The sequence below is a fragment of the Manis pentadactyla genome, chromosome 5 (genome assembly GCF_030020395.1).
Source record: "Manis pentadactyla isolate mManPen7 chromosome 5, mManPen7.hap1, whole genome shotgun sequence".
Lineage (NCBI taxonomy): Eukaryota > Metazoa > Chordata > Mammalia > Pholidota > Manidae > Manis > Manis pentadactyla.
The window spans coordinates 167430938-167457882 of NC_080023.1; the positions used below are offsets into that span (position 1 = coordinate 167430938).

The window sequence follows — 26945 nt, forward strand, 5'->3', positions numbered from 1 at the left end:
ACGGACTGGAGACATCAGCTGACCAGAGATGAACAGGACCCAGGAATGCAGCCCCAAGAAAAGAGCAGCTAAGGACATTGGTCATTTATGGCTAATGTGATTGGCTTGGCCCCCATCATGTGTGGGGCGATTGGAATGGCTTTGCTGGCAGAAAAGCCTCAACCTCACATCACAGTTCCTGGAAGAGATAGAGAGTCTTCTAATGGGATCATCAGGGGGCATGCTACTGCGGGGGACACTGGGGCTCAGGGGAAAGGAAGACCCATCGGCTCTGAAAGCTGGAGGACAAGTTGTGGTCTTTCCAGCTGAACTCACATGGCTCAGGAATACGATGCAGTTTCCAGATGTCAGCTCCTACGATGCTACTCTAGCAAGTCCCAGACCAGAGGAAACCCCTGCTTTGGCCCCTTGGCTTTAGACCATGTCTGTGAGCTCAACTCAACATAAGGCTGATGATGCAGCTTAGGAGAGTAGGAAGGAGGCTCAGGCTCCGCCACAGGGCCCTGGAAGTGTCACCCTGAGAAGGCTCTAGATCTTAGGGCAGACAAGTGTCAAATTTGGACATAATCTTGGCCTGTCATTAAGTCAAAGGCCAGATAGTATTGGTAGAGCTTACAGGCTTCAGTGGGAGGGCCCCCACCTTTCTCCTTCCTTCCCAGTTAGCAATCCCTCAAGCCAGGTAAGAGCTAATGGCTCCTCCAGTCACTCCTCCATTCATTCACTCTGAGCTCATTCACACATTCACTCATTCAAAGAAACAACAGTTGGGTGACCACTATGTACCAAGGGCATACTTGGGGGATAACCCTGAGTTCCTGGTGCAGAAAATGATGTTCCCAGCCCTTGACCTTGGACTGAAGCCAGGAGGGCAAAGGGGCCACACTGAGCTTAGATGTCAAGCTCATCTAAGAGAGCCCCAGACTCTAGTGAAGACCAGGCTTGGGACTTCACTGTGAGCCAAGCCAGGGGGATGTCTGAATCTCCTGGGCATCTTCTCTTGTGCTTCCCTCGTTTTCCAAACTCAGATTAGCTCAGGGAGGCAAGAAATGTGGAATGAACCACGTGTGGCCTTTGAGAGCATCCTAATGAGACAGAATTGGGAGTTTTCTTCATTTTCCAGAATTGTTATGTCATTGCAGCCACTAACTTGAGCTATTACTGGTAGAGCCTCAAAGTTTCCAAAGCCTCTGGATACTGGGTATTTGTTTCATTTTGGTTTTGGAAGAAGGCAGCTGCTCAGTGTATCCACCCAAACCTATCATCCTGCTTTATCACCTCATGATAAAACCTGAAACTGCGTTGACTTGAGGTCATCTTGAGGATAAAGCCCCACCTTCTCCAAACCCAATATATACAGTTGGGGGACTTTAAAACATCTTTTGTCAGATGCTTTCCTTGGAGAATGCAGTATCCAGATCCATTTGGGAAAGGGTTACAGATGTGGGGACTGGGCATTCTGCCTGGAGGCAGTCAAAGCCTTGTTTTGCTGTAAAACTGGACCATAGCTGCTTCTCTCTTTGGCCCTTCTGGACTTACTTCATTGAGTGAGGACTTTTAAAGGTCTTGAATGGGATTTCTTGATTTGCCAGAAAAAAAAGCCCTTTTGGAATGCTGTCATTAGCTACTGCACGGGCAGTTCACTCATCAGGCAGTTGGCTAGTGCGTAAAAGATGATGGCATCTCTGGTACAGAAAGCCTCAGGCCCATGAGGGCACAGAATCTGGGCAGAAGGGCTGAAGCACGGTGAGATGGCCACTCAGAGATCGGACTGCTCCCTGGCTGCTTTGGGGGAGGGTAGCATGGACCTCATTCTACCCGGAGTGGTTCCTGTTGGGGCACTGGGGATGGGTTGGATGGGTGACAGACAAGGTCACCAAAATTGTCAAAGATGGGGAGCAGAGAGGCTAGCCCACTTCCACTCCCTTCCCTGCACACCTTCAGAAATGCTAAATCCTAGAATTTGATTCCTGCTAACTGTGCTCCCTGCCTTTGCCTTGTGGCTTGAGCCTGTGACACACACACACACACACACACACACGGAGGGGGCAGATTTCCCTGATCGAGTTACTCTGAAATGCTAGGGTCTCTCTACAACATCCATTTTGTACATCATCTTCCTTCTCTTGAACACCTGTGGGGTGCTCATTACCCAGCCTGGCATCGAGTTCCATGGTTAGGCAGCTCCACTTATTAGAAGCACTTCCTTAATTTGAGTTGAAATTTCCTTGTTCTCTCCTGCCAGAGGAAGTTCAGAGACTTGCACGCAGCCACCCTGCAGGCAGACGGCTTCCTCCTCAGGTGAACTGCCTTATTCCATCCCATCCTGGGCAGCCTTTAGATCTCAAGATCTTTGCAGGGAGGGGAAGATGAGGGACCCCTGAATTCCAAATTAATTTCTTCACGTTGGCATTTGGGGATGCTCAGGAGAAATTACAGGTCAAGACAATATTGAGGCAGTGGATGGAAACTAACTATACAAACTGTTTCTAGATGAAAACAGCCAGGGGCAAGAGTGTCCACTCTTCTGGGCATCTAGCCTAGCGAACCACTGGGAAACAATTTTTGTTTTGTTCTTGTGCAAAATTTTAGAAAAATCTTGTCTGTTTTATTTGGTTCTAGTTCAAACCAGATTACCAGGAATTTTGGGGGTGGGAAAACTCTGATGGGGGTCATGGTCCAGAATCACCCATTTGTACTTAGATTGGTTTCCTCTTAGGGTTTATTCAATGGCTGTGGTTCACTGCCATCTGGGAGTCCTTATTTGGCTTAGATGTCTGATCTGGGCAGAGGTGGGAGTCCTGAAGCTGACAATGAGGCAGGTGGGATATGAAAACCCACATAAATATAAACTGGAGATCATGTGGCCTTTCTTTATCTTCCTGCATGAACTGATGGGTGGACAATCACTTCTGCTGAAGATCACGCTTTGTGAGCTGTCTTTTGCTTACCTGAGGCTGGAAACTGCCTGGTAGAATGAATTATGACAGTCCAGAAACTCCTTGGCACCTGAATGGGTGGAAGTTGGAAAAATACCACTGCCCACCCTTGCCATGAATCTCTGGCTCTGTGGGGCCCAGCAGCTGGAAGAGGAAGGGGGGATGAGATGACAGATCCTGGGGACAGGTCTTCACAGGGTTTGGCTGCAAGCTTGCATGGCCACTGCTTTTTGGTGAGGTTGTGGAAATGGACCAAAATGAGGTACTGATAAAGTTGATGAGATGTGAGGCCTAGCATGTTCTCAGGAACCTGAGGATGGTCCATCCTTCAGTTCCAGTGCATGTTACAGGTAGTGGGGCACTAGACATGGCAACAGGCCAACCAAAAGGGGCGTAAGTGTGTTCTGGACCTCATAAATGTCAGTGGGAAGTTTCCTTGCATGAGATTTTTGGTTCCAAGATCGCTGGGGATGAGAAAACAGTCCCATCAGATCTGTGGGCAATGAGCTGAACCAGCCCACATTCTGTCCTGATTTTGAGGGCCATCTGTAGCCCTGCTTCCCCTGGTCTCACTCATGCATCCATTCCTGGATTCTCAAGGACACTGGATAGGAGAAGCACACGGACAGAATGCAGCAAGTAACAGCCTCTGCCTGCACAAAGAAGTCAGATCCCAAAGTCTCTTTCCCCAACCCCAGAAAGTCAGAATCAAAAGAGAAAAGAAAAAAAGCCTAAGGGGCAATGGGAAGAAATGAAAAAGACCAGAAGATATCAGCTATGATAATGACCAACAATAAAACTCCTACCTAAGATGTTATTCTATATTACAAAAGAAGGAATTAGACTTAATGGCCCTCTTTTAAATTTGCTAAAAATACGTATATATATGTGTATGTGTGTCTGTGTACACACACACACACACACACATATATACACACACATGCTTTTTATTTGAAGAGAAAAGTAGGTGACTCTGAGATATGTAGACATCCTATAGATATAGTTATGCATCAGATACATCTAGAGCCAGAAAAATGGCAGCAGAAAATGCAGAGGTAACTCTTTTTTCTGGGTATAGCCAGGGCAGGTTTGGTTCGCCTTGGCTGAGTGAAAGCGTTTGGATGCTGTCATATAAGCAGTGAGAGGTGAGGAAACTTCAGCTCAGGGCTGGAGGCTCTCTATGCCCTGCTGGGCCACTCAGGGGAGAAGTCTTCTTCCTCCTGCTAACTTTGCAGCCCCAGGAAAAGTCATTCCCCAAAGTATCATGTCCTAGAGGCGTTTGGCTAAGCTCTTATTTGATTCAAAGTTTCTTGACAATGTTGAAGCCTGGGGTCATGTTACTTGAGACTAGTTGGCAGAGAAATAAGGAAATGAGAGAGAAAGAGAGAGCTGGCTCTAATGACCCTTGTCCGTGGTGAATTTTAAGTTTCCTCTTGTCCTTGGACTAGACCTTCCAGCCATGACTTGGAGCAAGACAGAAATACACAATAGTTACAAACATCAACAATACATTACAGTTTTGCAGAAGAGAATACTATTTTGTTTTTTTCTCCTTAGAAACGTGGATCTTACTAGGAGAATGGGCTGGGATGAGGCTAGAGTTACTAAGACGTGGTGGCGGACAGACTGGGAATCAGTTTGAAGAGGTTTGTATCACCAGCAGTTTTTAGGGGGCAAGCCGGGTGTGCCGAAAGGAAATGGCCTCCTCAGGATTCTGCTCTGCCCCATCTCCTTCCTCCTTGATTCCCAGTGCTTTTAAACAGAGGGGCTGCATGGGAACAAAGGTTCTCTTGTTTTTCTTTCCCCATTAAGTGTGCTTAAGATAGAATTCCTCGAGAAGGCACTGAGAAATCTACTGCACCCAAGTCCTGTATTTATTTCTTTACCCAAAGATAAAAAGGTGAATAAGCTGACTACTCCAGAGCTTGCCCACCTGTCTCTGCTGGTCGCAGACTCTCCCCCCATATGATGGGGACACACAGCTACCTGGTCTCTAGCCCTCTTTCCCAACAGTGAAAGTTGGAACTCAAGTTCTGAGTTCTTGATGTTTCTGAATTCAGCAAAGGGACCAGGTTCGTCCACCTCCGGTCCCTAGCTGTGTTTCTTTGGGTTGATTGTTTTTTCCCTACTTTAGTTGGTTCAGACCACCAAGCAGTTATTTACCTCTCAACCATTGTTTCCTTTCCTCCATCCAGACCCATCGATCAAGGCTGGCTCCTCAGTGGAGCCCCTCAGGCAGATATCCCAGTGCACGACCCAGGTGCAGGAAGGGGTACACATATTAACAACCTGGGTATGTCCCTTTTTGGCAGGTGGGGGCCCAAACTAACAATGCTCTTACTTTGAATCGGGCACAGGGTAAAATTTTCCCACAATACATACACAAGTAAAAGAAAAACAAACAAAGAAAATGCAATACTTTCTAAGCATAGTATATGCTGAGTTTCAATTATTCTGTTTCTATAAGAACTCTATAGGACTCTGGCTATTCAGCCCGAAAAGGTAGGTTCTTATGATACTTCTGAATTCGTCCTTCAAAAGTGACTCAATAAAATGCTACTTTAAGTTAGTCAGACAAATTACACGAGAGAGGAAGGGCCAGGTCCTGCATGACCACACAAGGCAGAAAGGGCCTTTGGTTACAAGGAGAGTTGCACCAATTGGTTATTAGTTTAGAAAAAAGAAAGAATGAAATCATTTCCAATCTGTACACTTCTCATCTGCTTCAACCAACAAATGAAATGCCTTGATTTGAAGAAGGGGTGGTAAGTTCCTTCTCACTAAATATGGCTATATTTAAACACGTTCACTTTCCTGATATGTAAAATAGACTATATTATTATTATTATTAGTTTTTACAGATAGCATCAGCTCTAAAAATATCTGAATCGGAAATCACAACAATTTACTTTTATCAAAAAGCATTTGTTTTCCCTGAATTTTCACATTTGTGCTGATGGTGGACATAAATGGCGATGAAAACAAAGAAGAGACACTTGAGACGGCCCGGGAAGACTGTCCGCGGCCATCGCTCACGGGCGCCTGGTCCGCACGGCGCACTCGGCCAAGTGCCCTAGGAGCTCTGCTGCTTCCTCTCTCTGGTGGCCACCAGCAGCATGACCTCACGCTCCCCCTGTCCCTTCAGTCCCTCTGCATTCGCTGCGAGAGGACTCTGAAGATACCTCAGAGGTGTCAAGATACTTCAGCACTCATTTTCTTTGTTAACGCAGCAAAGAACAGGACTGTACTGTACCCTCTTCAAAGGGTCCACAGTCCTCGGAGATGCTGAGAAGCACTATGAATGGGGTGCATATTCAGCAAAGAACACGCAATTTCAAGAGCGGTGGAATGACCCCATGTCATCATATCTGTGACAGGTGGCCCAACTTCATGCCGCTGTACAGACGGCAGACAAAACAACTCCGTGGTATTTGCTTAGTGACAGGTGGATGGTGCCACTGTACCAACAGGCAGACCAGTTAACGTATTGTATGAAGGACAGGTGAATCACACCATGTTCCATCAGGAAGACATATTTGCCTATTACCATATTGAGGACTGGCAGATCTACGCTACTGTACGTGGGACATCATCCATCAACATTGTACTTAGAGAACTATGTCAGCCCATCATACCAAAGATAGGCAGATCAATACCATGTCATTACTGAAAGATGGGCCAACAGCATGGCATCATGCTAACCAGTGGCTCAACCCAAGGATACGGAACTGAGGAATGGCCAACACCACACTGTTGAACTAAAATCAAGGAGGCCAAAGGCAGGTCATCAAACTAGGACAGGAAGACCAACAGTAAGAAATACACCAGAACCACTCACAATGCACAAAAATACTTATTGCTTTTGTCTGTACTGGCTGCATTGATGGCTGCAGGAAGGAGAGCTGAGCTTTTAGTACAGACAGTGACACTGAAAACACACCAACAGCTGGTTGGCAAGAAAGAGAACAGAGTAAAACACCCGACACCCAACTGTCTACCGCATTCCTCTGAGATGTGCATGTTTCCTATAAATGTGGACTTTACGACAGGCCCCACTCAAGGGCTGAGAACCCTTCCTTGCAAGGGGTAAGGGGAAGATTCAGAGGGGCTGGGAAGGAGCGCACAGACTTGACATGGCAGACTGCAGTACCAGCACAGTATCAACCACCGTGGCCAGACACAGGCATGTGGCCACAGCCCGACTGTAGTTCCAAAGAGCGGCCCATGGGAAATCGTGCTTGTTTTAAAGTGCAAGATGTTGACACTGTCCCTGGTAGAACCTATTTTTGAAAAAACATAAAGTGCTTTTTAATTTTAGCTTTTTAAAAAACCTTGAATACCATAGGCAACAAAAAAGAATTTCTATTATAGTAGGTGCTTTCCCTGCCACAGCAGGAAGTATTCAGAAGTCTGAACTGGGCATTTCAACTGAGGATTTTTTTTCATTTCGTTTTCGTAGGTAAAAAAAAATCAGATTTTATTCTGTTCTTCGGTAACACAGTCTCTTTGAATAAGCTATTCCTTTTGCATATTTGACACTTGCATATCTTTTGAGACTACATGGTGATGTACAGAAAGCGTTTTCCTTCTATAACCCTAAAGCAATGCTCAGAGTTCATATTATTGGCCAAGTGCCCGCCTTCTGAACCCTTCCCATATTGCCAGGGGGCAATTAGAATTGAGTACAAGTGGTGCAACTCACCCTGATGATACCACAAAATAAAAGCTCAGGTACTACAGAATACTGAAGTCAATGAAGACAGTTGAGTAAGGGTTTTTACCCTGGGATTGTGGCTTATGGCGCAGAGATTTCCCCATGACACAAGCATTTCCTGTAGCCTTCTAACAGTGGGATCCATCCAGGAGGTATGGACAGGGGTTCCTAGAGGTGGCCAGGCAACATCCAAAACCAAATTGGTCAATCCAGCCACTTGTTGCAGCATTTTTCTCCAGCTGAAGCCAGGAGGGATGGAGATGTTGGCCTCAGAGGCTACAATGGAGAGCCACCAGAGAAGAACAGGGAGTAGGTGGCTTGATTATGTCTAGAATGTGGTAGTGGTGGCTGTGAGTTCTGCTCACGTCATCTCCCAAAGAGGGTGGTGGAGTTGTTCCAGGGAGACGTCATATCTTATGGCTTGGCCAACTTCGTTCTGGTGGTCCTGTCATGGCTCTCAGGGTCTTAGGGAGTCTTCTCTGGAGTCCCTTCTTTCTGAGGGCTTTGTAGAGCCATTCTGTTCCAGAGTTGGTGCAAGAAAGCCCTGTGGCAGGTAAGCTGAACGGCACTCCTCTTTGGACCTTGCCACAAGTGACTCCTCTGCATGGGGTGGTTCAGATGCTCTGATCCCGTGTGCTTCCATGGGCTCCTCCCCCCGGCAACATGCGGACGTCAGGGGAGATGTGGTTCTCAAGTCTGCACTTTTCTTGACTACTGGGGCCTCTTCCAGTCAATGCTTCTGTAGAGTAAATACAGTTCTGCCTTAAGAACTTAGGGGAGGTGGGTAAGGGGGAGCTTTCAAAGTGGTTCTTCTCTGATCTTGTCCCAATGCTAAACTTGGGACTGGTGCTTACATGGAGGCTCTTGGGAGGGCTGGAGTCCACACTGTAGAGCACCTGCCCCTCATCATCTGTGTCTGCGTCAATGTACTGGTGGATGCCTGCTTCAAAGTTGAATGCTATTGCTGTATGTTTCTCGGGTGACTGGGGGGGTGTCCTAGCACTTGCCGTGGTGTAGATGGAGGACTCTGGACTCAGCACAGGCCTGTCCAAGAGTGTGGCACACTCCAGTCCAGCAACTGCGGCTGCAGCACCCCCCCGGTTCCTAAGCGGGTCATGGTACATCCCCGGGATGGGGACTAGTGGACTGGGGTCGCCCTCCATGAAATTGACTTTAAGTGCTCGGAGCTTCAAGGGGTTGTTGGTCTTCATGGAGCTCTTGGGGCTCTCAATGAAAAATGTAGAGTGATGGCTGGCATCAGGGGTGGGGTTGGCCTCCACAAACCTACCACCACTGGCACTGAGAGCTCCCCGCCACCCTATCTCTGGGGCCATGCTGACCCCAGGCTTGCTAGGGAGTGATGCCAAAGGGCTGTGGGAGAATCTGGTAGCTTCAGGGAAGTCTGTGGCACAGCTAATGAAGCTATCAATGCTTGACATGCTTCGCATGTCGATGACCCCTTCTGTACGAGTAGGCAGCGGGGCTACAGGGCTGGGGATACTGTCCATTTCAAGTTCTTCCTTTGGTTCGCTCTGTGTTATTGACTCCTTGGTATTGAGGATGGGTTGAGATTGAGTCTTGGCCATCTTATTGTACATGTCTTCCAACTGCTGGACGTTCAGGTGCTGAGGACTAGAAGATGCTCTGGCCTTCTCAGGGGATCCCTGCTCCTTGGTTTCAAAGGACTTACTTGAGCTGGTTTCAGAAAGTGTCCTTTTTGTCCATTTCCATTTGTTGGGAGACAAATGATTATCTTGAACTTTGTCCTTCTTACCCATATTTTCTCCATTTTTCTCAACTGCAATGTCCATCATCTCAATGCTCCTGGCAAAAGCATCCTTCATGTTCATAGAAACAATGCTGCCATTCCTCTTGGCTCTCTCCAGAGCCTCCCTCCGCTTGATTGCTTTCTCCTGCCTCTTCTGCTCCTTGTAGAACTCAGAGAAGTTATTAACGATGATGGGGATGGGAAGAGCAATCACCAGGACTCCTGCGATGCAGCAGAGCCCCCCAACAATTTTCCCCAGGAGAGTCTTGGGGTAGATATCTCCATACCCAACGGTTGTCATGGTGATTGTGGCCCACCAGAAAGAGGCTGGGATGCTTTTGAACTTGGTGTCATCCTCATCCTTCTCCGCAAAGAAGACAAGGCTCGAGAAGATCATGATACCCATGGCGAGGAAGAGGATGAGCAAGCCCAGCTCGTTGTAGCTCCTCCTCAGTGTGAAACCCAAAGACTGGAGGCCAGTAGAGTGGCGTGCAAGCTTAAGGATGCGGAGAATACGCATGATGCGGAAGATCTGGACCACACGGCGGACATTCTGGAACTGCAGCACGCTCTTATTGGATTCGGTGAGGAAGATGGTGACATAGTATGGCAAGATGGCCAACAAGTCAATGGCATTGAGTGGGCCCTTGAAGAACTTCCACTTCTTGGGTGAGGAGAGGAACCGCAGCAGGTACTCCATTGTGAACCATGCAATGCACACAGCCTCCACGTGGGCCAGCTGTGGGTTGTCTGTGGTCTGGCCAAACTCATCAAGGCTCTGCAGCTCAGGCAGCGTGTTGAGTGACAGGGCAATAGTAGAAAGAACGATGAACATGATGGAAATTATGGCAAGGATCTGTGAGGAGAAGAGAGTGGGGTTTAGTTATCAACCACCAAGGGGATGATCATCCTAATACCCTGGGTCTTTAAGAGCGTTTTCACACCTCACCAGTCACTTAATGACTGGATAGTTGAGCTAAAAAGATCATTTATTCAAATTCATTTATGGCACAGATGTGGAACCTAAGGCCCAGAGGATTGCAATGCTTTAAAGCGAATCATTCTAGCCCTGGGGTCGGAAAACTTTCTATACAGAGCCAACTAGTAAATATTTTAGGCTTTGAAGCCTGTGCATTCTCTGTTGCAACTAATCAACTCTGCAGTTGTAGCATGAAAGCCACCTTAGAAAGTACATGAATGAATAGGTATATCTGTGTTTCAATAAAACTTTATTTACAAAAATAGGCAGTGGACTGACTTTGACCTGTGAGCCATAGTTTGTTGTCTTATGATCTAGACCAGTGGCTCATAACTATTACGGGGTGGAGAACTGCTTTCATGCCATGATACTAATGATAATAACAATAGTTATCCTTTATTGAATGCTCCACGTATGGTAGACACTGTGCTTAGCACTTTCCATTCAATACCATGTTTTATTCTTGCAACAATCCCATTAAGTATGGTACTTCCAACAAACAAGTGAGAAGACTTAGGCTACCAGGTGACAGAGCCAGGATTTTAACTCGGGTCTGTCTGACCCCAGTGCCACGAGCTCTTAAGGCTATGTTAGAAATCAAATGAAAGCTATGGACCATTTAATAGGCACATTTCCAGGGAGGCATAGATATCCTGCTCCCACATTACTAATTCCTCATTGGGACTGTACTCTTTGAGTCTAAGGATTGTGGCTTAGCTACCTTTGAGTCCCTGGATCAAGAAGTAGATTTGGCCCAAAGAAAGACCTTGCTGGATGTTTGCTGAAATTAAGGGATCCTAGGCCAGTCTATAGCTTATGCAGAAATGCAAGCAGATGTAATAAACTGCACCAAGTGTCTTTTTTCAAAAATACAAATCCAATCCAATCATTCCCCTTAATTAATTCCTGGGACTTTTCAAGACAAACCCGAAAAGCCCAAACTTTTCTGTCAGGCCCCCACCCCACCCCTGGCACATCTGTCCTCTCCTCAGAGACTTCCTCTTCCCCTTCTGCTGTCCCTGTCCCTGCCCCTGCCGAAGAGCTGGTCTGGTCACCACGCTTGTACCATTTGATCCTAGTTGCCGCTGACTGGCTCAAGACGGACAGAATATATAGGCTGGGCTCAGTCAACACACTGGAAAACTTGAACTCAGGGATCCAGGGGTGAGTGGGTTGTGGGATGGTGAGCCCCTGAATTAAACGGTCAAGTAGAATTTAGGCTGGACCCAGCTTTATGATGACCCAAGCCCTAAGCTGTGTCCCCCAAGTTGTAGGAGGACAGAGAAGCCCTAAAAAAAATCAGAAAAAGCTGAACTCTTTCTCTTCTGAAATAGAAGCTAGAGAATGAAGGAAAGAGGCAGAGAGAAGCATCAGTGAGGATACAGGAGGCTTGAAAGAGGGTGCAGAGGGCAGCAGTTTGGAGCTTGGGCTCTGTATCAGGCTGCTTTGGGTTTAAACCCCAGCTCTGCCACTCCCTTACCTTGAGGCAGTTATTTGACCTCTCAAAGCCCTAGATTCTTCAACTGCAAAATGGGACGGCAGTAATGCTCTCTACCTCCGAGAGCTGCTGTGAAGACTAACTGTGTCAACACACCCAGAGCGCGGAGGGCAGCTTCCAGCAGCGCAGTGAGGGGCCAGTACGTGCCAGCTACTGTCATGGGGAAGCACTTCAGCAGGCACCATGCTCTCAGCCCAGACCTCCCAGCCTCCGAGTGGCCTGGCTCGTGTTTGCTTCCTGCTCTGGCCTGAGACCGCCTGCCCTGTCTTGTAAGTAAATGCTCTTGCTGCCTGGGTGAGTGTGAGGTCTCTGTCCCTTGCAATGATTCTCCAGGACGCATGGTTGTCAAGTCCCTCTACATTTTGACTCCGACCCCTCTCCCCTCACAGGTTCCCAAACATCACACTTCGCCAGGAATATGTCACTGTTGGTCAGCTCTGCATATCTGTGCCTCTTCTTCTCTACCTGGTGAACCCTTATCCATCTTTTAAAACCCAGACCACATGGACCCTCCCTGTAAAGGTCATCCCTGGAGGGGCTAGACACTCTATCTTCTGGGTTCCTCTCATCATTTTGCCATACTTTGGGGGTACTTCTTACACACATCCCATTAAAGGTGAATGAGTCCAGAATCTGTGAGCTTTGTGGGAACAGGGATGGGTTCTGAGATTTATTCCTGCGTTCCCAGTTCCTAGCGTGGGGCAGGGACTCCTGAAGTGCTTGCCGGTCGCTGCTGAAGCTCACAGACCTACAAGTGTAAGGGCCAGGACCAGAACTCAGTCCTCAATGTGGCTGCTATTTAATGATCACCTACTATGTGTGAAGCACTTAGCTAGGCACTGGGGATGGCACCGGCAGCAAGGGAGCTTTCTTGGCCAGCTCAGTCGATGAAGGGAGTACTGCCCTAGGCAATATTTCCCCAACCTCAGTTCCACCAACTCCTTGATTTTTTTTCTATAGTCATGTCTGATGTATCCCCTTTCAAAAAAAGCTTTTGAGCTTTAATTTGATCTACACTCACGGAAGAAGTAAAATCCTGATGAAATTGCTATATAAAATGAAATATCTGATATACATACAAAAGTAGATCTAATTTATATACATTTACAAACCATAATCAAATGAACATCTGTGAACCCACCACCCATGTTAAGAAACAGAGCGTGTCAACAATAACATGGACATTTCCTGTGTGTCCTTCCCTACTCCACGGACCATCAGAATATTTTCTCATTCCTTTTCTCTTCTGTATAGTTTTTAATACAAATGTATGCATCCCTAAACACAGTTTCATTTTGCTTGTTTTTGACGTCATGCGGTACATGTTCTTCTGCTCCTTGGGCTGCTCTCTTTCCTTAATAGTAAAAGAACCATCAAATACTACTTACCTTCTTTGTTTTATTTTAGCCTTGTTCTAAGAAATAGTATTTGCAAAACCGTTGATTTTGTGCGCTAGGGATATATGTGTTGACTAGTCATTAAACTAAAGATGTGTCTATGGGAATAAAGCATCTTGGCTGCATCCGCCGGGAACTCCAGAGTTGAGGTTTGGCGTGTGGAGCTGCGGTCCCCCTCCCGCCTCCACCATTTATCGGGGTGGCCTTAGCCACTGAAACTTTCCTTTCCTCTTTATGTCTAAAATGGGGATATTCCAGTGGTTCTAAACTGGGGATGATTTTGATCCCCAGGAATATCGGGCAAATTCTGCAGAAATTTTTGGTTGTCACAACTTGCGGAAGGGTGCTTCTAGCAGTTAGGGCGGAGGCCATGGACGGAGGCTGCTAAACATCGCACAGTGCTCAGGATGGTCCCATGAGAAGAGAAGAATGATGTGATCCAAAATGTCAATAGTACCAAGGTTGAGAAGCCCTGGGATATACCAAGAGTCTGCCCCTCATGAATGGTAGGGTGTGGGAAAGGAGATTATGCACATACAGCTGTTAGCACAGGGCGAGGCATCTACAGGGTATGACCTTATGGGGCAGCCAGCCAGGGTCCTGGGGTGACCACTGCAGGTTGTTGCTCCAGCCTCTGACTCCCTGCAGGAGGGAACTTGCTGGGAAAGGAGGGGATTCCTGGGGAGTCTGTTCCTTTAAGAGCTGGGAGGTCCCACTTCCCCAAGAGGCCGGCTGGAGAAGCCTGCTCCAGTTTCTAACCCCTAGAGAACTCCAGAGAAGGCCCATATAATTGATGATCTGCTGACAGACACATGAATTATGCACCCAGCATATTATGTACCGTCCTTAGGGCCTGTTATTCTAAGGCGGACGCCCTCTTTGTACCTGAGAATGTGCCCTTCCCTCCACTCCCCTCAGCCCGAGGATGCCTGGGAAAGAAGAAAAGAGGGGCAGAGGCCTCACTGGATCCTGGTGGTGGTAGGGGACACCTGCTGCTCAGGATTGTGTTGGGGGAATTAGGCCCGGGGCCTCCTTCCCCTGCGCACATCAAATAGCATGTGTGCTCAGCTGCAGGAGGGTCTCCTCAGATCCAGCCCTCCTGGCCCTGCCCTCAAGATGCTTTTCTCTTCCAGACCCACTGAAGCCCTTAGAGTCAGGGGCACACTTCCTGGCTGGGGAATTTCTGAACATGAGTCAAACCTTCTGTGCCTCAGTTTCCTCATCTGTAAAATGGGGGAGGTCACTGCAAGGCTGCAATGAGAATTCAATGAATTCATAAGTCCCTTAGATAAGCTTTTACTGCTTTTATTACTCCACAGGCTTATACTTATTTATAAGCTGGTTTTGGATCTGGGTTTGAGTCCTGGTGCTTTGATTCCTTGGCTTTGCGGCCTTGGGCAAGTCACTTCCCTTCTCTGAGCTTCCATTTCTTCTATCTAAAATGGAGATGAAAGTAATTGAGCACTTACCATATAACAGTCACTTAATATATATCATGTTATTAAGTTATTATTCAGGTCATTTAGCATCACCCTCACCCGCAGTGCCTGGACTGGGTGTTTCTGGTAGGCCTGTAGACCCCAGTGCCTGGCTAAGGCAGCAGACATCCTATAATCATCCTCAAGCCCAAATGATTAGTGTTGATCTGGTCTCTGGGATGGGCCCCAGGTATGGCCTCCCAGCCCCAGCTCAAACCCCTGACCAGGCCCCTGCATTGCCAGCCTTGTTTTCTTGGGATGTGAGCCCAGCTGCGTTTGGGCAGGACTCCAGGAACCCGGAGAGCAGAGGCAGGAGCCAGGACCAGGGGCTTGTCCCCAAACCCCCTTCCTGGGAGAAAGTACTGGATCCGGGGGCCTCCCTGTCTAAATGGGGGAGGAGGTTTTGGTCCACTGGGAGAGACATCAGCAGGTGGCAGACCCCAGGGTGGGTGGCAGGGGTGCCGGAGCCATCCTCTTCCTAACTGTGGGCACTGGTGGTTCATCACAGGGGAGCCCCCCTTTGGCTCCAACGATAAACAGATTGTTTCCTCCGCGCACTCCCCTGCTCTTCCAGGAATGCAGACAAGGCACAGAGTGTCCATGCAGAACGCCGCCTAGGCTCCTGTCTGGAAAGATGAGGAGACTCAAGCAGAGAAAGGGAGGAACTTGTTCACAGTCACACAGCCCACTGAGGGTCAGGTCTTTGCAGCGACAGAGAAGTGCTGGCAAGCCGAGAGCTGTACTAGTGTCTAGGTCTTGGAAACTGCTTTTCCTATACATGCACATTCACAGCAGCATTATTCATAACAGCCAAAAGGTGGAAGCAATTCAAATGTCCATCAGCTGATGATTGGATGAACTGTGGTATATCCATGCAGTAGAATATTATTCATCTATCAAAGGGAATAAAGTACTGACATAGGTTCCAACATGGATGAACCTTGAAGACATTATGCCAAGTGAAAGAAGCCAGACACAAAAGGCCACATACTGCATGATTCCATTTATATGAAATATCCAGATAAGGCAAATCAATAGAGACAGAAAGCAGAAAGGCACAGCCCTACTTAAATCCTGCAATGGCTCCCCATGTTCTCAGATAAAGTTCCAATTCCTTTGCATCTAGTTGGCATGTTTATTGAGCACTTATTAAGTGCTATCCTAGTTGCTGGGGATGCATCATGGATTAGAAAGACAGTTTCCCTGGCTTCAAGTCGCTGGTTGGGAGGGGCAGACCAAAAAAACCATAAACCAATAAAGGAGCAAGACAATGTCAGATAGTATTATGTGCTACATGCTACTGAGAAAAACAAACCAGGAGAGAAGCACTGGGGGTGTCCACATGAGACTGAGTGGTCAGGGCAGGCCTCTCTCAGGAGGCACCCTTCTTGCTGAGACTTGAGGATGAGGAGTGTGTCATTTGAAGATCTGAGCATTCCAGGCAGAAGGCACAGCACGTGCAAAGGTTATTCCCACCAAGGTGGGAATAAGACTGACATATTAAGCAAAAGAAAGAAGCTCAGTGTGGGTGAGGCTGAGTGAGTGGCGGGGAGAGGGAGGAGATAATGTTGAAAGGCAGGACGGCCTGATGAGGCATGATAAAGATATCTGTATTTTATATTAGGACCACCTTTCTTCTCTCTCTCCAGACAACTGCCTGCATTTCCCACTGCATATTCCATACTGAATCCTGGCAAAACTACCTACAGTTCCCCAGCCACACCACCAGGATTTCTTACACCTCCAGATCTTCACCCATGCCGTTTTCTTCCTGAAGTGCCCTTCCTCCCTCATTTTTCCTGGCTGATTCCTCCTGTTGGTTCAGACCTTAGCTCAGAGGCCACTTGCTCTGACTGCCAGGTCTGGGTGGACCCCCACAGCCCCTGCGCCTCTCCCACCACAGTAGTGATCTTGCTGGGATGCAACTGTCTCCTTTGTGTCCCGTACTAGACTAGACTGTCAGCTCCATGAGGGCCTGGGCTGGATCTGTCTTGCTGCATCTCCAGTTCCTGGTGCAGAGTAGGTGCTCCTTAAATAGTCGATAAATGAATGAACAAGCAAATGAATGAAACGGAGGTTCAGAGAATTAAGTGACTTTTCCAGGGCCACACAACTTGTAAGTGGCAGATCTGGCACTCGGTCTCTGTCTGGCTCTCTCCAGGACATTTTCAAGGACGTAGGAGCAGGTGGTTTCTGGACTGTCAAACCTTTCGCTCCTTTTATGGTGCTTCCGCTTCCCCCAGCTTTACGGGGGGATTACAGCTGGGAGTTTTAATTAGAATGGTCAATGGCGCAGATCTGATTAAGGGGATTGGGAGCAAGCTGATGATTTTGCTCCCCTCCCCTACAGGATGGGGCCACTGGTGGGGGGTTGGTGAGAAATTGGAGTCAGCAGCCTGCTAGGGGCATTCCTGGTTATAAAGGAATCCAGGGACTCTGTACTTGGACCACAAAGGATAAAGCAGAGGCCCTGGGAGTGAGCCAGACAACAGCAGACTTCCCCGTGAGAGGGCAACGCAGTTATAAAGGTGGAGGCAGGTGCCCTGGCACTGCTCGGGTGTCCAGGCATTATAAACCAGAGGCCTTGGGGCTGAGAAATGTATTCTTAATTTGCCCAAATTTCAGAATTGGAAGACTTCACATCAAAATCCAGATTTCGGATTCCCTTGGAAACTCAGATAATAGGCAACCTGTATGCCCGGTGGAACCAAACCACTGACTGGAGCCAGGTCAGATCTCCCCTTTAGTCAGGGCATGGGCTCCCCAGTTTGCCGTGGGCCCCTTCACTCCTATAGTCATCTGTCGGGTCTCTGTAAGCACTGGGTCTGCAAACCTGGAGCCACTGATGCAACAGTGAACACAGCAACCGCTTACTGACCTGCTACCATATCTGAACTTCCCAGACAAGATCTACATCTAATTGCATAAGCCAGGAACCTAGAGGTCACACTTTCCCCTCTATCCAATCTGCTGCCACGTCTCATCAATTCTGGTTCACAAACATCTTTGGATGTTGTATTTTCTCCACCTGCAAGCCACTACCTTGCTCTGAGCCACTATCACATCCCATCGAACCACTGCAAACAGACTCTTTCTGGTTTCCTCAAAGCCACTCTGGCCCACTGTGGTAAAGACCACTAGATGTCCCCAATATACATTCTTCCCTTTTTCCATTGTAATTGAGTTTTAGCTGGACACAGGACCACCCAGAACAAAGACTACATTTCCCAGCTTCCCTTGTAGTTTGAAGCAGTCATGTGACTAAGTCTGACCAATGGAATGTGGGCGGAAATGACGCTTGCTCTTGCTGTCTGGGAGGCAGACGTGATGGGCAAAGCTAGAACAACTATCTTGGATCTGAGATGGAAGCTAATTCCAGCCGTACACTGGCCTCTTATTGAAAAAGTTTGCCAACTCCTAGTCTACCTCATAGCATCTATCTTGTTTAAGCCCTTGTATTTTGAGGTCTCACTGTTACAGTAGCTTAGTCTATACCCTGAGTACCTCTCTGGCCTCATCTTGTTCCATGCTCCCCTTTGCTCTTTTCATCTCAGACACAGTAGTTTTCCTTTGCTCCCTCATAGTCTCACGATCCTTCTTGCCACAGGGCCTTTGCCTGTGCTGTTTCTCCTGCCTGGAATGCATTTCTTCCCCTCTGCCTGGTTAATTCTTCCTCATCCTTATCTCAGCTCCGGGATCACCTCCTCAGGGAAGCCATCCCTGATCCCTGTTGACCAGGTCAAATTCCTCATCACAGACTCTCACAGTACCATATTCTTCTCTTCATAATGTTGTCCAAATTGCAATTTTACAATAATGTTCACCTCTGTAGAGTGAAAGAAACTTGAGGGTAGGGTTGAGTCTGATTTTTCTCAGCTTTGAATCCTCAGAGCACACAGTAGGTGCCCAATACACATTAAGGATCTCATTTCATCCTGAAAACAACCTCCAGGTTGTGCTGTGCCCCCTCCTTCCATTTCATAATTGGGAAACTGAGGCTTAGAAAGACAATATCCAAAGTGACAATTAGGGAGCAGCAGGGGCAGGGTTTAAATCCATGTCTACTAGATTCTGAAGCCCTTTTTGTTTTTTAAACCTTTTCTATTTTAGCACCCTGGGGTCTGGGTTATGGGTTATGATTTTTAATATATGCCCTCGTTTGAACCATCTTCCCAGGGTGACCTGACTGCGCCCAACATGCTCTGGGTTGGGCACCATCTTCCTAACAGGTCAACTAAGTTCCCATGAACCTTGCCAAAACAGGAATTCTGGGAGCTGGTGACGTTACAACCTCCTTCCCATCTAAGGACAATGCTTCTAGTGGGGATGGGGGAGGCTTGACTCTGGTGTCTGCAGAAAAAGGAAGTGATGGGGAGAAACGTGGGGCAATGTCCTTCCTGCCTGAGTGATCGCCAATTCCCTATATTGGCCGAGGGCATGAGAAGCTGAGTTCCTGTCAGTCTTAACGATGATGAATGGCATGGGTCCATCCCTGATGCAGAGAGCAGTGTATTGAATGAAAACCAAGAAGCATAGGGAACGGTAGCCAAGGGCAGTGCCCACAAGTTCTGCTGAGCTGCAAACCTGTCCCTTGCCCCCTGAGTCTGACAGGATGGGGATGGGGAAGGCAGGCTCTGAGAGGTTGGCCAAGGTGGCTGGGGTAGCTAAAGGAGGCTAAATATGTTGTCTGGATGCTGGGATTGGTACCACTCTGGTTAATATCAGAATGAGGGCTCCATGAGTGGGCATTCTTGACAACACCAAGATTTGCTGGCTAATGTCCAATATACATTTAAAATGGGGCATTTGGGTGGCTTGACAATAGGTCTTTCCCATGCAACATTTTAGTCTTACTAGAGATTCATACGGAGGTGAAATGGTTATGTGGGTAGGCAAGACACCTACTTTCTAATTCTGGCCAGGTATCCTTAGCAAGTGTCTTCACATCTCTGGTCTTCCTCATGCAACATCTACTGAGAGTCTACTGGGCCTCCAGCACAGCTCTCTTCCAAGTGGTGACTCAGGGATCCAGTGGCTCTATCATCTCAATATGTGGCCTTCACTCTTGCCAAGTGAGGGGAGGGGAAAGGTCAGTATGGAGAACTCACATATCCTGCATCCTGAAGTGACATCCGTTATTCTGTCTCCTGACAATGAAGTCTGGGATCTACACCCTGCCTTTTCCATGGAGATGCAACAGTGCTTTGAAACCTATAAAATGCTTCCAACAGGTTAAGACTATGACCTCCAATGTGAGTGTATGCACAGTATGATGCACTGAGGTGCAGAAAGAAATGACTGGCATTTGCCGAGTAAGTTCTAGAGATCCTCTGTACAACATTGTACCAAGAGTCAGCAATACTATACTGTACACTAAATGTTTTGTTAAGAGGGTAGATCTCATGTTAAGTGTTCCTACCACAATAAAATAAAAATGAACAAAAATCTGGGACATATAATTTTTTTTAATTAAAAAATAAGGTTTTACTGACTTTGGGTCCATGAATCAACATTAGCATCCTGGTCATGCTCTATGTCAGACAGCCGTGGTAGGGGGTGGGAGAAGGGCTCTAAGGAAGATGGGAGTAGCTTAATTCAACAGGTTGGCAAAAGAACCCCGACATCTTTGATTGCAGCAATGGGGTGTATGTGCGCCTGATGTGGTAGAGACTCCTAGCACTCTCTCCTTCCCAGTTCTCTTCTTCTTCCTGGGCACACAGGAAGCCTCTGTTTCCTCTATACAGAACTGCATGACTAATAGGTGTGGCCAATGGGTTATGCACAGAGATGATGTATATCACACTTGGGCTGAGGAATTTAGGAGTGTGAGTTCTCCACACTCTTTCTTTCCCCCAGCAAGAACAGAGGGCTTGTGTGGAGATGATGGAGCTACTGGATCCCTGAGTCATCACTTGGAAGAGAGCTGTACTGGATTATTATAGGATTCTTAGTGGAAATCACATGATTGAGAAATAAATGTTGTTGTGTAAAGTCATGAGATTGTGTAGTTGTTTGTTACTGCAGTGTTATCTAGTGCATTCTGACTAATTCATCTGGTTGAGTCGGAGTGCAGATTCTATTACCTGGTTTTAACCAAACTAGTCTTTGCAGACAAAGGCAAATAGTTTACAAAGATCCTTGCAATGGAACAACAGCCTGGAGGTAGTATTAGTAACAAAAGCCTAGGTGAACATCAGGACAATAGCCAAACTGATACTTCTCCTGGTTTGAGCCCCTTGACAGTGACAACACAAGGTTAAAATCAATGATGATCTCATCAGATATGACAAGAAGTTGACCCAAAAAAGGGTCAAAACTATCAGGAAGATTCTATGAACTTCTATCCACTTTCTTTTACAGTGAACCCTGTCTTTATCATTCATTCATCAAACACAGGAAGGAGACAGGATTAATGAATTAAAAGAAAGAATGAATGAACTAGGTCCAGTAGGAGGGAGGCACTGGAATGTATTAGTTAAGAACCTAACCCAGCATTTTAATCCCAGCATCCCAATTTTCCAGATGTGAGGCCTTGGACATGTCACTTAACCAGTCTGAGTCTTGACTTCCTCATCTGTGCAATGGGAATCACCATGGTTCCTACTTCACTGAGGATTCAGTGAGATAATGCACACGGTGCCTGGCACACAGTAAGGGCCCAGTGAATGTTAGCTGCTCATTTGTTTTAAAAGTGGGAGGAAGACTTCAGCTCTAACCCTGGGAGCTGTTACAATGAGCTATTATTATTGTTCATCAGAGGCAGACCAAATAGGAGGGTTGAGTCAGTGAGGCCAGGGTTCAAATCTTGCCCCTGAATAATGTTCCTTGTGCATCCCTTACGCAGCTGAATAAGTTTACACAAGGAACTTCACCTCTCTGAGCCTCAGTTTCCATGTTGTAAAAAGGGAATAATAATAATACCTACATGGTTAGGTTTTTATAAAGATTAACCTCATTCATTCATTCATCTCTTCAGTGATGTGCCAGCTGCTATTTTAGGCTACAGGGATATGTCAGTGAACAAACCAGGCAAAAACCCCAGCTTGTGTGGAGCTGACTGTCACACAGATGCAAGGGATACACAGAGAACAGTAACAAGTCAACAGAATAATTTTGGGTGATAATTGCTATGAAAACATGAAGCAGATAGGTGGAAAAGGAAAGGACAATGATGGATTTACTTTAGCTTAGGTGGTCAGGGAGGGCCTCTCTGTGGAGGTGACATTTGAGCTGAGACCTGAATGATAGGAGGAACTGAGAATATGACCTAAGTGGGAAAAGCATTCCAGGCAGAGGGGATAGCAAGTACAAAGGCCCTGAGGTGGGAATGCATTGGGCCAGTGAGGCTGAAGTAGGGTGACTTTTGGGGAAAGTAAGAGATGAGGTGAGAGGTAATGGGGGCAGATGTGTTAGAGGGTCTCCAAGCCACACACACAAAGTACAGAGCACACCACGATTATTATTATTTGCAGCAATCTGCCTGACTCCTTTCTTCATGCCCCACTAAGGACCTGCTTTGCAAAACAAGGACAATCATTGTTAGGTTCCAGAAGAGTCCCTCAGATCTTCAGCCAAGAATCCCCCTTACCTCTGGTGTTTCCTCTTAGTGATTTTCCATCCACTGACCCCTGTCTTGCTCCACGGCTATAAATTCCCACTTGCCTGTTGCCCATGCTGTAGTCCAGGTGGCCTCTCTCCCAGACTGTGAAATCTCACTGTGGGGGTCCCTGTACCTGTCACCATGGCCCTGAATAAAGTCTGCCTTACATCTTTAACAAGTGTTGTTGAATATTTTTTCTTCAACACCTTCCTTCTCTGGACCCTCAGTAGCCTCTCACCCCCGTGTTATAAAGGGAGGCTGACAGAGTCGACAGAGCCTGCTGCCCTCTCATCTGTGCTTCCTGGTGCCTGGAGAGCCCTTTCCCTGCCCCTGTTCCAAACTCAGTTTACTTTCACACTTTTCAGGACTCAGCAGGAATGTCACCTTCTCAGAGAAGCCTTTTCAACATTCCAGACTGAGTTATGCACCTGACTGATGTGCTGCTCAGCCCTTTTATTGCCCCTGTCCTAGGAGTGTATTTAAGGTAGAAACTAAGTCTTGTCACTCACTTTCTCAAAGCCATCCAATGGCTTCCTGCTGCACTCAAAATAAGGTCCAGATTCTGGGGGGCTTTGCAAGGCCCTGCCTCACGTGGCTGTGCTGACCTACCGCCTCTCCTCTGCTCTCCCCACACGATCACTCCCTTCTGGCCACACCGGCCCCCGTCGGCTCCTCAGCCTGCCTCAATCATTCCCTCTGCAGGACCTTCGCACTTGCTGTTTTCTCTGCCTGGAATGCCCTCCTCCGGCTTTCTCCAAGGCTGGCTCCTTTTCATCCCTCACATTCCCTCCTTAGCCTGTCCCTGACAACCTGATTCCAAAGACACTCCTCCCCAGTCACTCATTCTGGCCACACTGCATGACCTCCTTGGGTGATTTGCCAGAATCTGCAGTCAGCTTCTTTATACATTTGTTCACTCACTTATTTTCTGCTTCTCCACTCAGACCCAGGTGAGTGCTATGAGGGCAGGGGACTGTGTCTGTCTAACAAGGCTGGGTCCCCACTGCCTGGCACAGACCTTGGTCTGGAGGTGGCACTTAACGAATACCAGTCCATTAAATGAATGAATGAATGGATAAATGAATGGATGGCTGGTTGGATGGAAGAGTTTAGAAGCCATGCCCCCATGTGGAGCACCCAAAATGCAATATGTTTATTGAGTACTCACCCTATGTAAGGCACTATGGAGAAACAGAAGCTTGAATTAACAGCGGAATGTCTAATAATCATGACATATTAATAACAGCTAATATTTATTGATTACTCACCACTCCAGGCACTGTGCCAACTGCTTTACACAGCCAGGCTCATCTACTTCTTGTATCAACCCTGTGAGGTAGTAATTTCTGTTTTGCAGTTGGGAAAACCACGGCACAGACAGGCAAGGCTCCATAGAGAAGGAGTCATTTGGGCTGGGCCTTGAGGGCTAAGACGGATTCCAGCAGGCAGGGATGCGAGGAGGAGGTATTTAGGCAGCGGTAACTGCATGTGCAAAGGTTTGGAAGTGGGGATGACAGTCAGCCTGGTTGGGCTGGGTTGGGTGCACTCAGACAGAGGAGGCTGGCAAGAGTGGAAGGCACCACTTACGGAGCACCTGCTCCATGTTACGTCCCAAGGCACTTACTCACAACTGTCTCAGGAGGCAGGTCCTCTCATCACCTCCATTTCTCAGAGGACCAATCTGACTCTTGGAACAGCTAAATAACTTGCCCAGAGTCACACATCAGAATTAGGATTGAACTTAGGCCTGTCTAACTCTGGGGTGGGCGTCAGAGCAGGCTTCAAGAGTCAGGAGGAAGAAGACAAAGGCAAACTGTTAACTGAGCATGTACTAAGAGCCAGGCACAGGGTATTATCTCACTAATTCTCATGAGTACCCAGGAGGTAGGTATTGCTGTGGTGGATATGTTTTTGGATTGTTAAGCATTTTTTTCTCTTTTGAGAATCAACCCACCTATACTTTCATGTATACTCTCATGAAGTTGACCCTATTTCCCAGTCCTATGGGGTAAAATGACACCCATGCTTACTAGTTAAGAAAATATATCACCCTGGCCACAGTGATTAATTTAGTAGTGTGGGTATGACTCAAACTGGCCAATCAAGTTTTATCCTGGGACTTTTTCTGGAAGTGAGAAATAGGTGTTCTCTTTCATCAGTGGCTGCTGAGTTTTCATGGCTGTCAACCTGCAGGGGCCAGAGAGTCATCTTTGGTTCACTGGAAAAAAAATCTGCCCAAGAATACAGCCACTGCAGAGGAACTCCATGCTAAGAGACAAAGGCAGGTTTCTCATGACACTATTTGAGCACCTGGATACTACCGTTCCTGAAACCAATTTCCCTGGATTTCCTATAACATGAACTGGTCAATGTTCTTTTTTATGAGACCAATTTGGGTTGGATTTTTGACCTCTGCAAATAAAAACTGACCTGCTAATAAAGTTCTCATCTTTGTTTCAAAGGTAAGATAATTAAAATTCACAGAGGTGAAGTGACTTGCCCAGGATCACACAGCAGGAAGTGTCTGCATCACACTGGGATATCACATGAGATAAGCATAACAAGAGGGTGCTTGGCACCTAATTGGTCTTTGACAAATGCCAGTTCCCTTCCCCCACAGACCAAGGAATGGTAGAGCAAACTAGAAGAGATACACCACATGGAACTTCCCTGAGCTCCAAGTTGCTGGTCATTTTCTGGATTCCATCTGGGATCCTCCAAACTGCACCAGGGTCTGGAAGGAACGGGATCCAAGGCTCAGGAGTTGGCAAATAAAGGGAACCAGCTGCCAGGATGTCAACCAGCAAATAAAGGGAACCAGCTGCCAGGCTGCAATGTAGGGTTTCCAAGGAAGGACCTGAAATCCAGCACTTCTTAGAGACTTACACTTAGTAGGCGCTTGGACATGTAATGGTTTTAGTACTGTTAAAGATTCCACAGTCATTTGAACTTTTCAAAAACTCCTTCACGTTGGAACTGGACAGAAAGTAAGGATTTCGCCTGTCAACTCTATTGGACTTGCAGTTGGGTTGCAATTCTGGCTCTTGCTGGCTGGGTGACCTCTGTTACATGACTTAACCTCTCTGAGCCTTGGTTTCCCTTTATGTGAAATGGGCAGTTTAGGAAGAAGAAATAAGACAAAGCCAATAGAAGTTGTTAGCACAGAGTTTGGAACCTCTGTTTACCTTTTAGTTTCTTATACAGCAATTGAGTCCTGCCTAGAGGCTGAGCCCTGGCATGGGCAAGTATGTCATCTTGTGTTTCAGTTTTCTCATCTGTAAAATGGGGATCAGAACAGTCCCCACCACATAGGCAGCAATGAAATCATGGGTGGAAAATGGCTACCCCTGGACCTGCCATTTGGTCCCAGTGAAGGGTGAGTGGCCGTGACAAGTGTGGACCAAGGCTACCCTGCCAGCTGGAGGGCTCCACCTACTGTAGGCAGGTTGTTTTGGTCCACACAGTGAATTATTTGCTAACATTTATTTTCCCTATGAATCCAGATTTCTAGCTTCTCAAAAATAATCCCAAACTCTGACTACTTTGGACCCATGTTCCTTTGTGGCTACCCTGGGCTGGAGCTGAGCGCCAGCTAATCCAGGCCTGTGTTTTTAAAATCGTACACGTGGCCCATCACATTGTTTATGAGGCCTGCTTGGCCTCTGCAAGCATCTTGGTTTTTGAGCCTAGGAATAAATCATTAGAAGTGTGGCCAGCGATGAGGGAAAGGATTTAACAGTGCCAGGGGAACAGTCATGGGTTCTTCCGGGAATGCTCGGCCTGCAGCTGGACCCACAGGCTACTCTGAATCAGGGATGTGGAAACTGAATCCTTGCCTGCTCTAATGCCCTGCTAGTGTGGCCTGCTTTTCCTGGTCTGCAGGGAAGCCACGCTGTTGCTTCCTTAGAGCACCTGGCTGCATTTTCTCTTGTCTCTGTGCTTCCAGAACTTTCTGAAGCCCCTTCCCATTCTCTATTACCCACTCTTCTGATAAAGTGATAGGATGAAAAACAATACAGTGGGGAGGGGTGACTACTTCAGCTCGAGTGGCCTAGGAGGGCCTCTCTGAAGTGACGTTTGAGTGGAGATCTGAGGAATGCATAGGAGCCAGGCGCAGGAAGATCTGAGCACAGGCTATTCCAGGAAGAGGTAACAGCAAGTGCAAAGGCCCTGAGGCAGAGAAGAGATTGACATGTAAGAGGAAGAGAAAGGAGATCTGTGTATCCAGAGCTTGGAGGAAGACAGGGGTGTTAGAAATGAGGTTGAAGGGCCAAGTGAGGAAGACTTCAAAGACCTGATAAGAAGTTTTTATTGGGAACCACAGGAGCCACAGAGGGTTTCTTAGCAGGCTAGTGACATCGCCAAATGTAGGTTTTAAGATCTTGTAGTTGAATTTGGTAACAGCCTGTAGGGGGATTAGAACAGAAGTAGGAAACTAAGCGAGGAGTCCTGGCAGGTGTCCAGGTGAGAGATGGAAGCTGTTGAAAAGAGAGAAGGCAGATTCAAGGCATATTTTGGAGGTAAAATGTACCAAATTGCTGACGGCTTGGATGTGTGAGGTGAGGCAAGGAAGAG

The 26945-nt window shown here is 47.3% G+C and overlaps 1 protein-coding gene across 2 annotated transcripts in view; it reads right to left on the bottom strand.

Moving 5' to 3' along the window:
• Positions 1-2043: 2043 nt before the first annotated feature.
• The window catches only part of KCNB1 (potassium voltage-gated channel subfamily B member 1), a 95619-nt gene continuing 70717 nt past the window's right edge, over positions 2044-26945 (bottom strand). For both annotated transcript variants that reach the window (XM_036902021.2, XM_036902022.2), the window contains one exon: positions 2044-10274. In XM_036902021.2, the coding sequence (XP_036757916.2) occupies positions 8265-10274 (2010 nt within the window). In that variant the 3' untranslated portion in view covers positions 2044-8264. The remainder of the gene's footprint in view (positions 10275-26945) is intronic.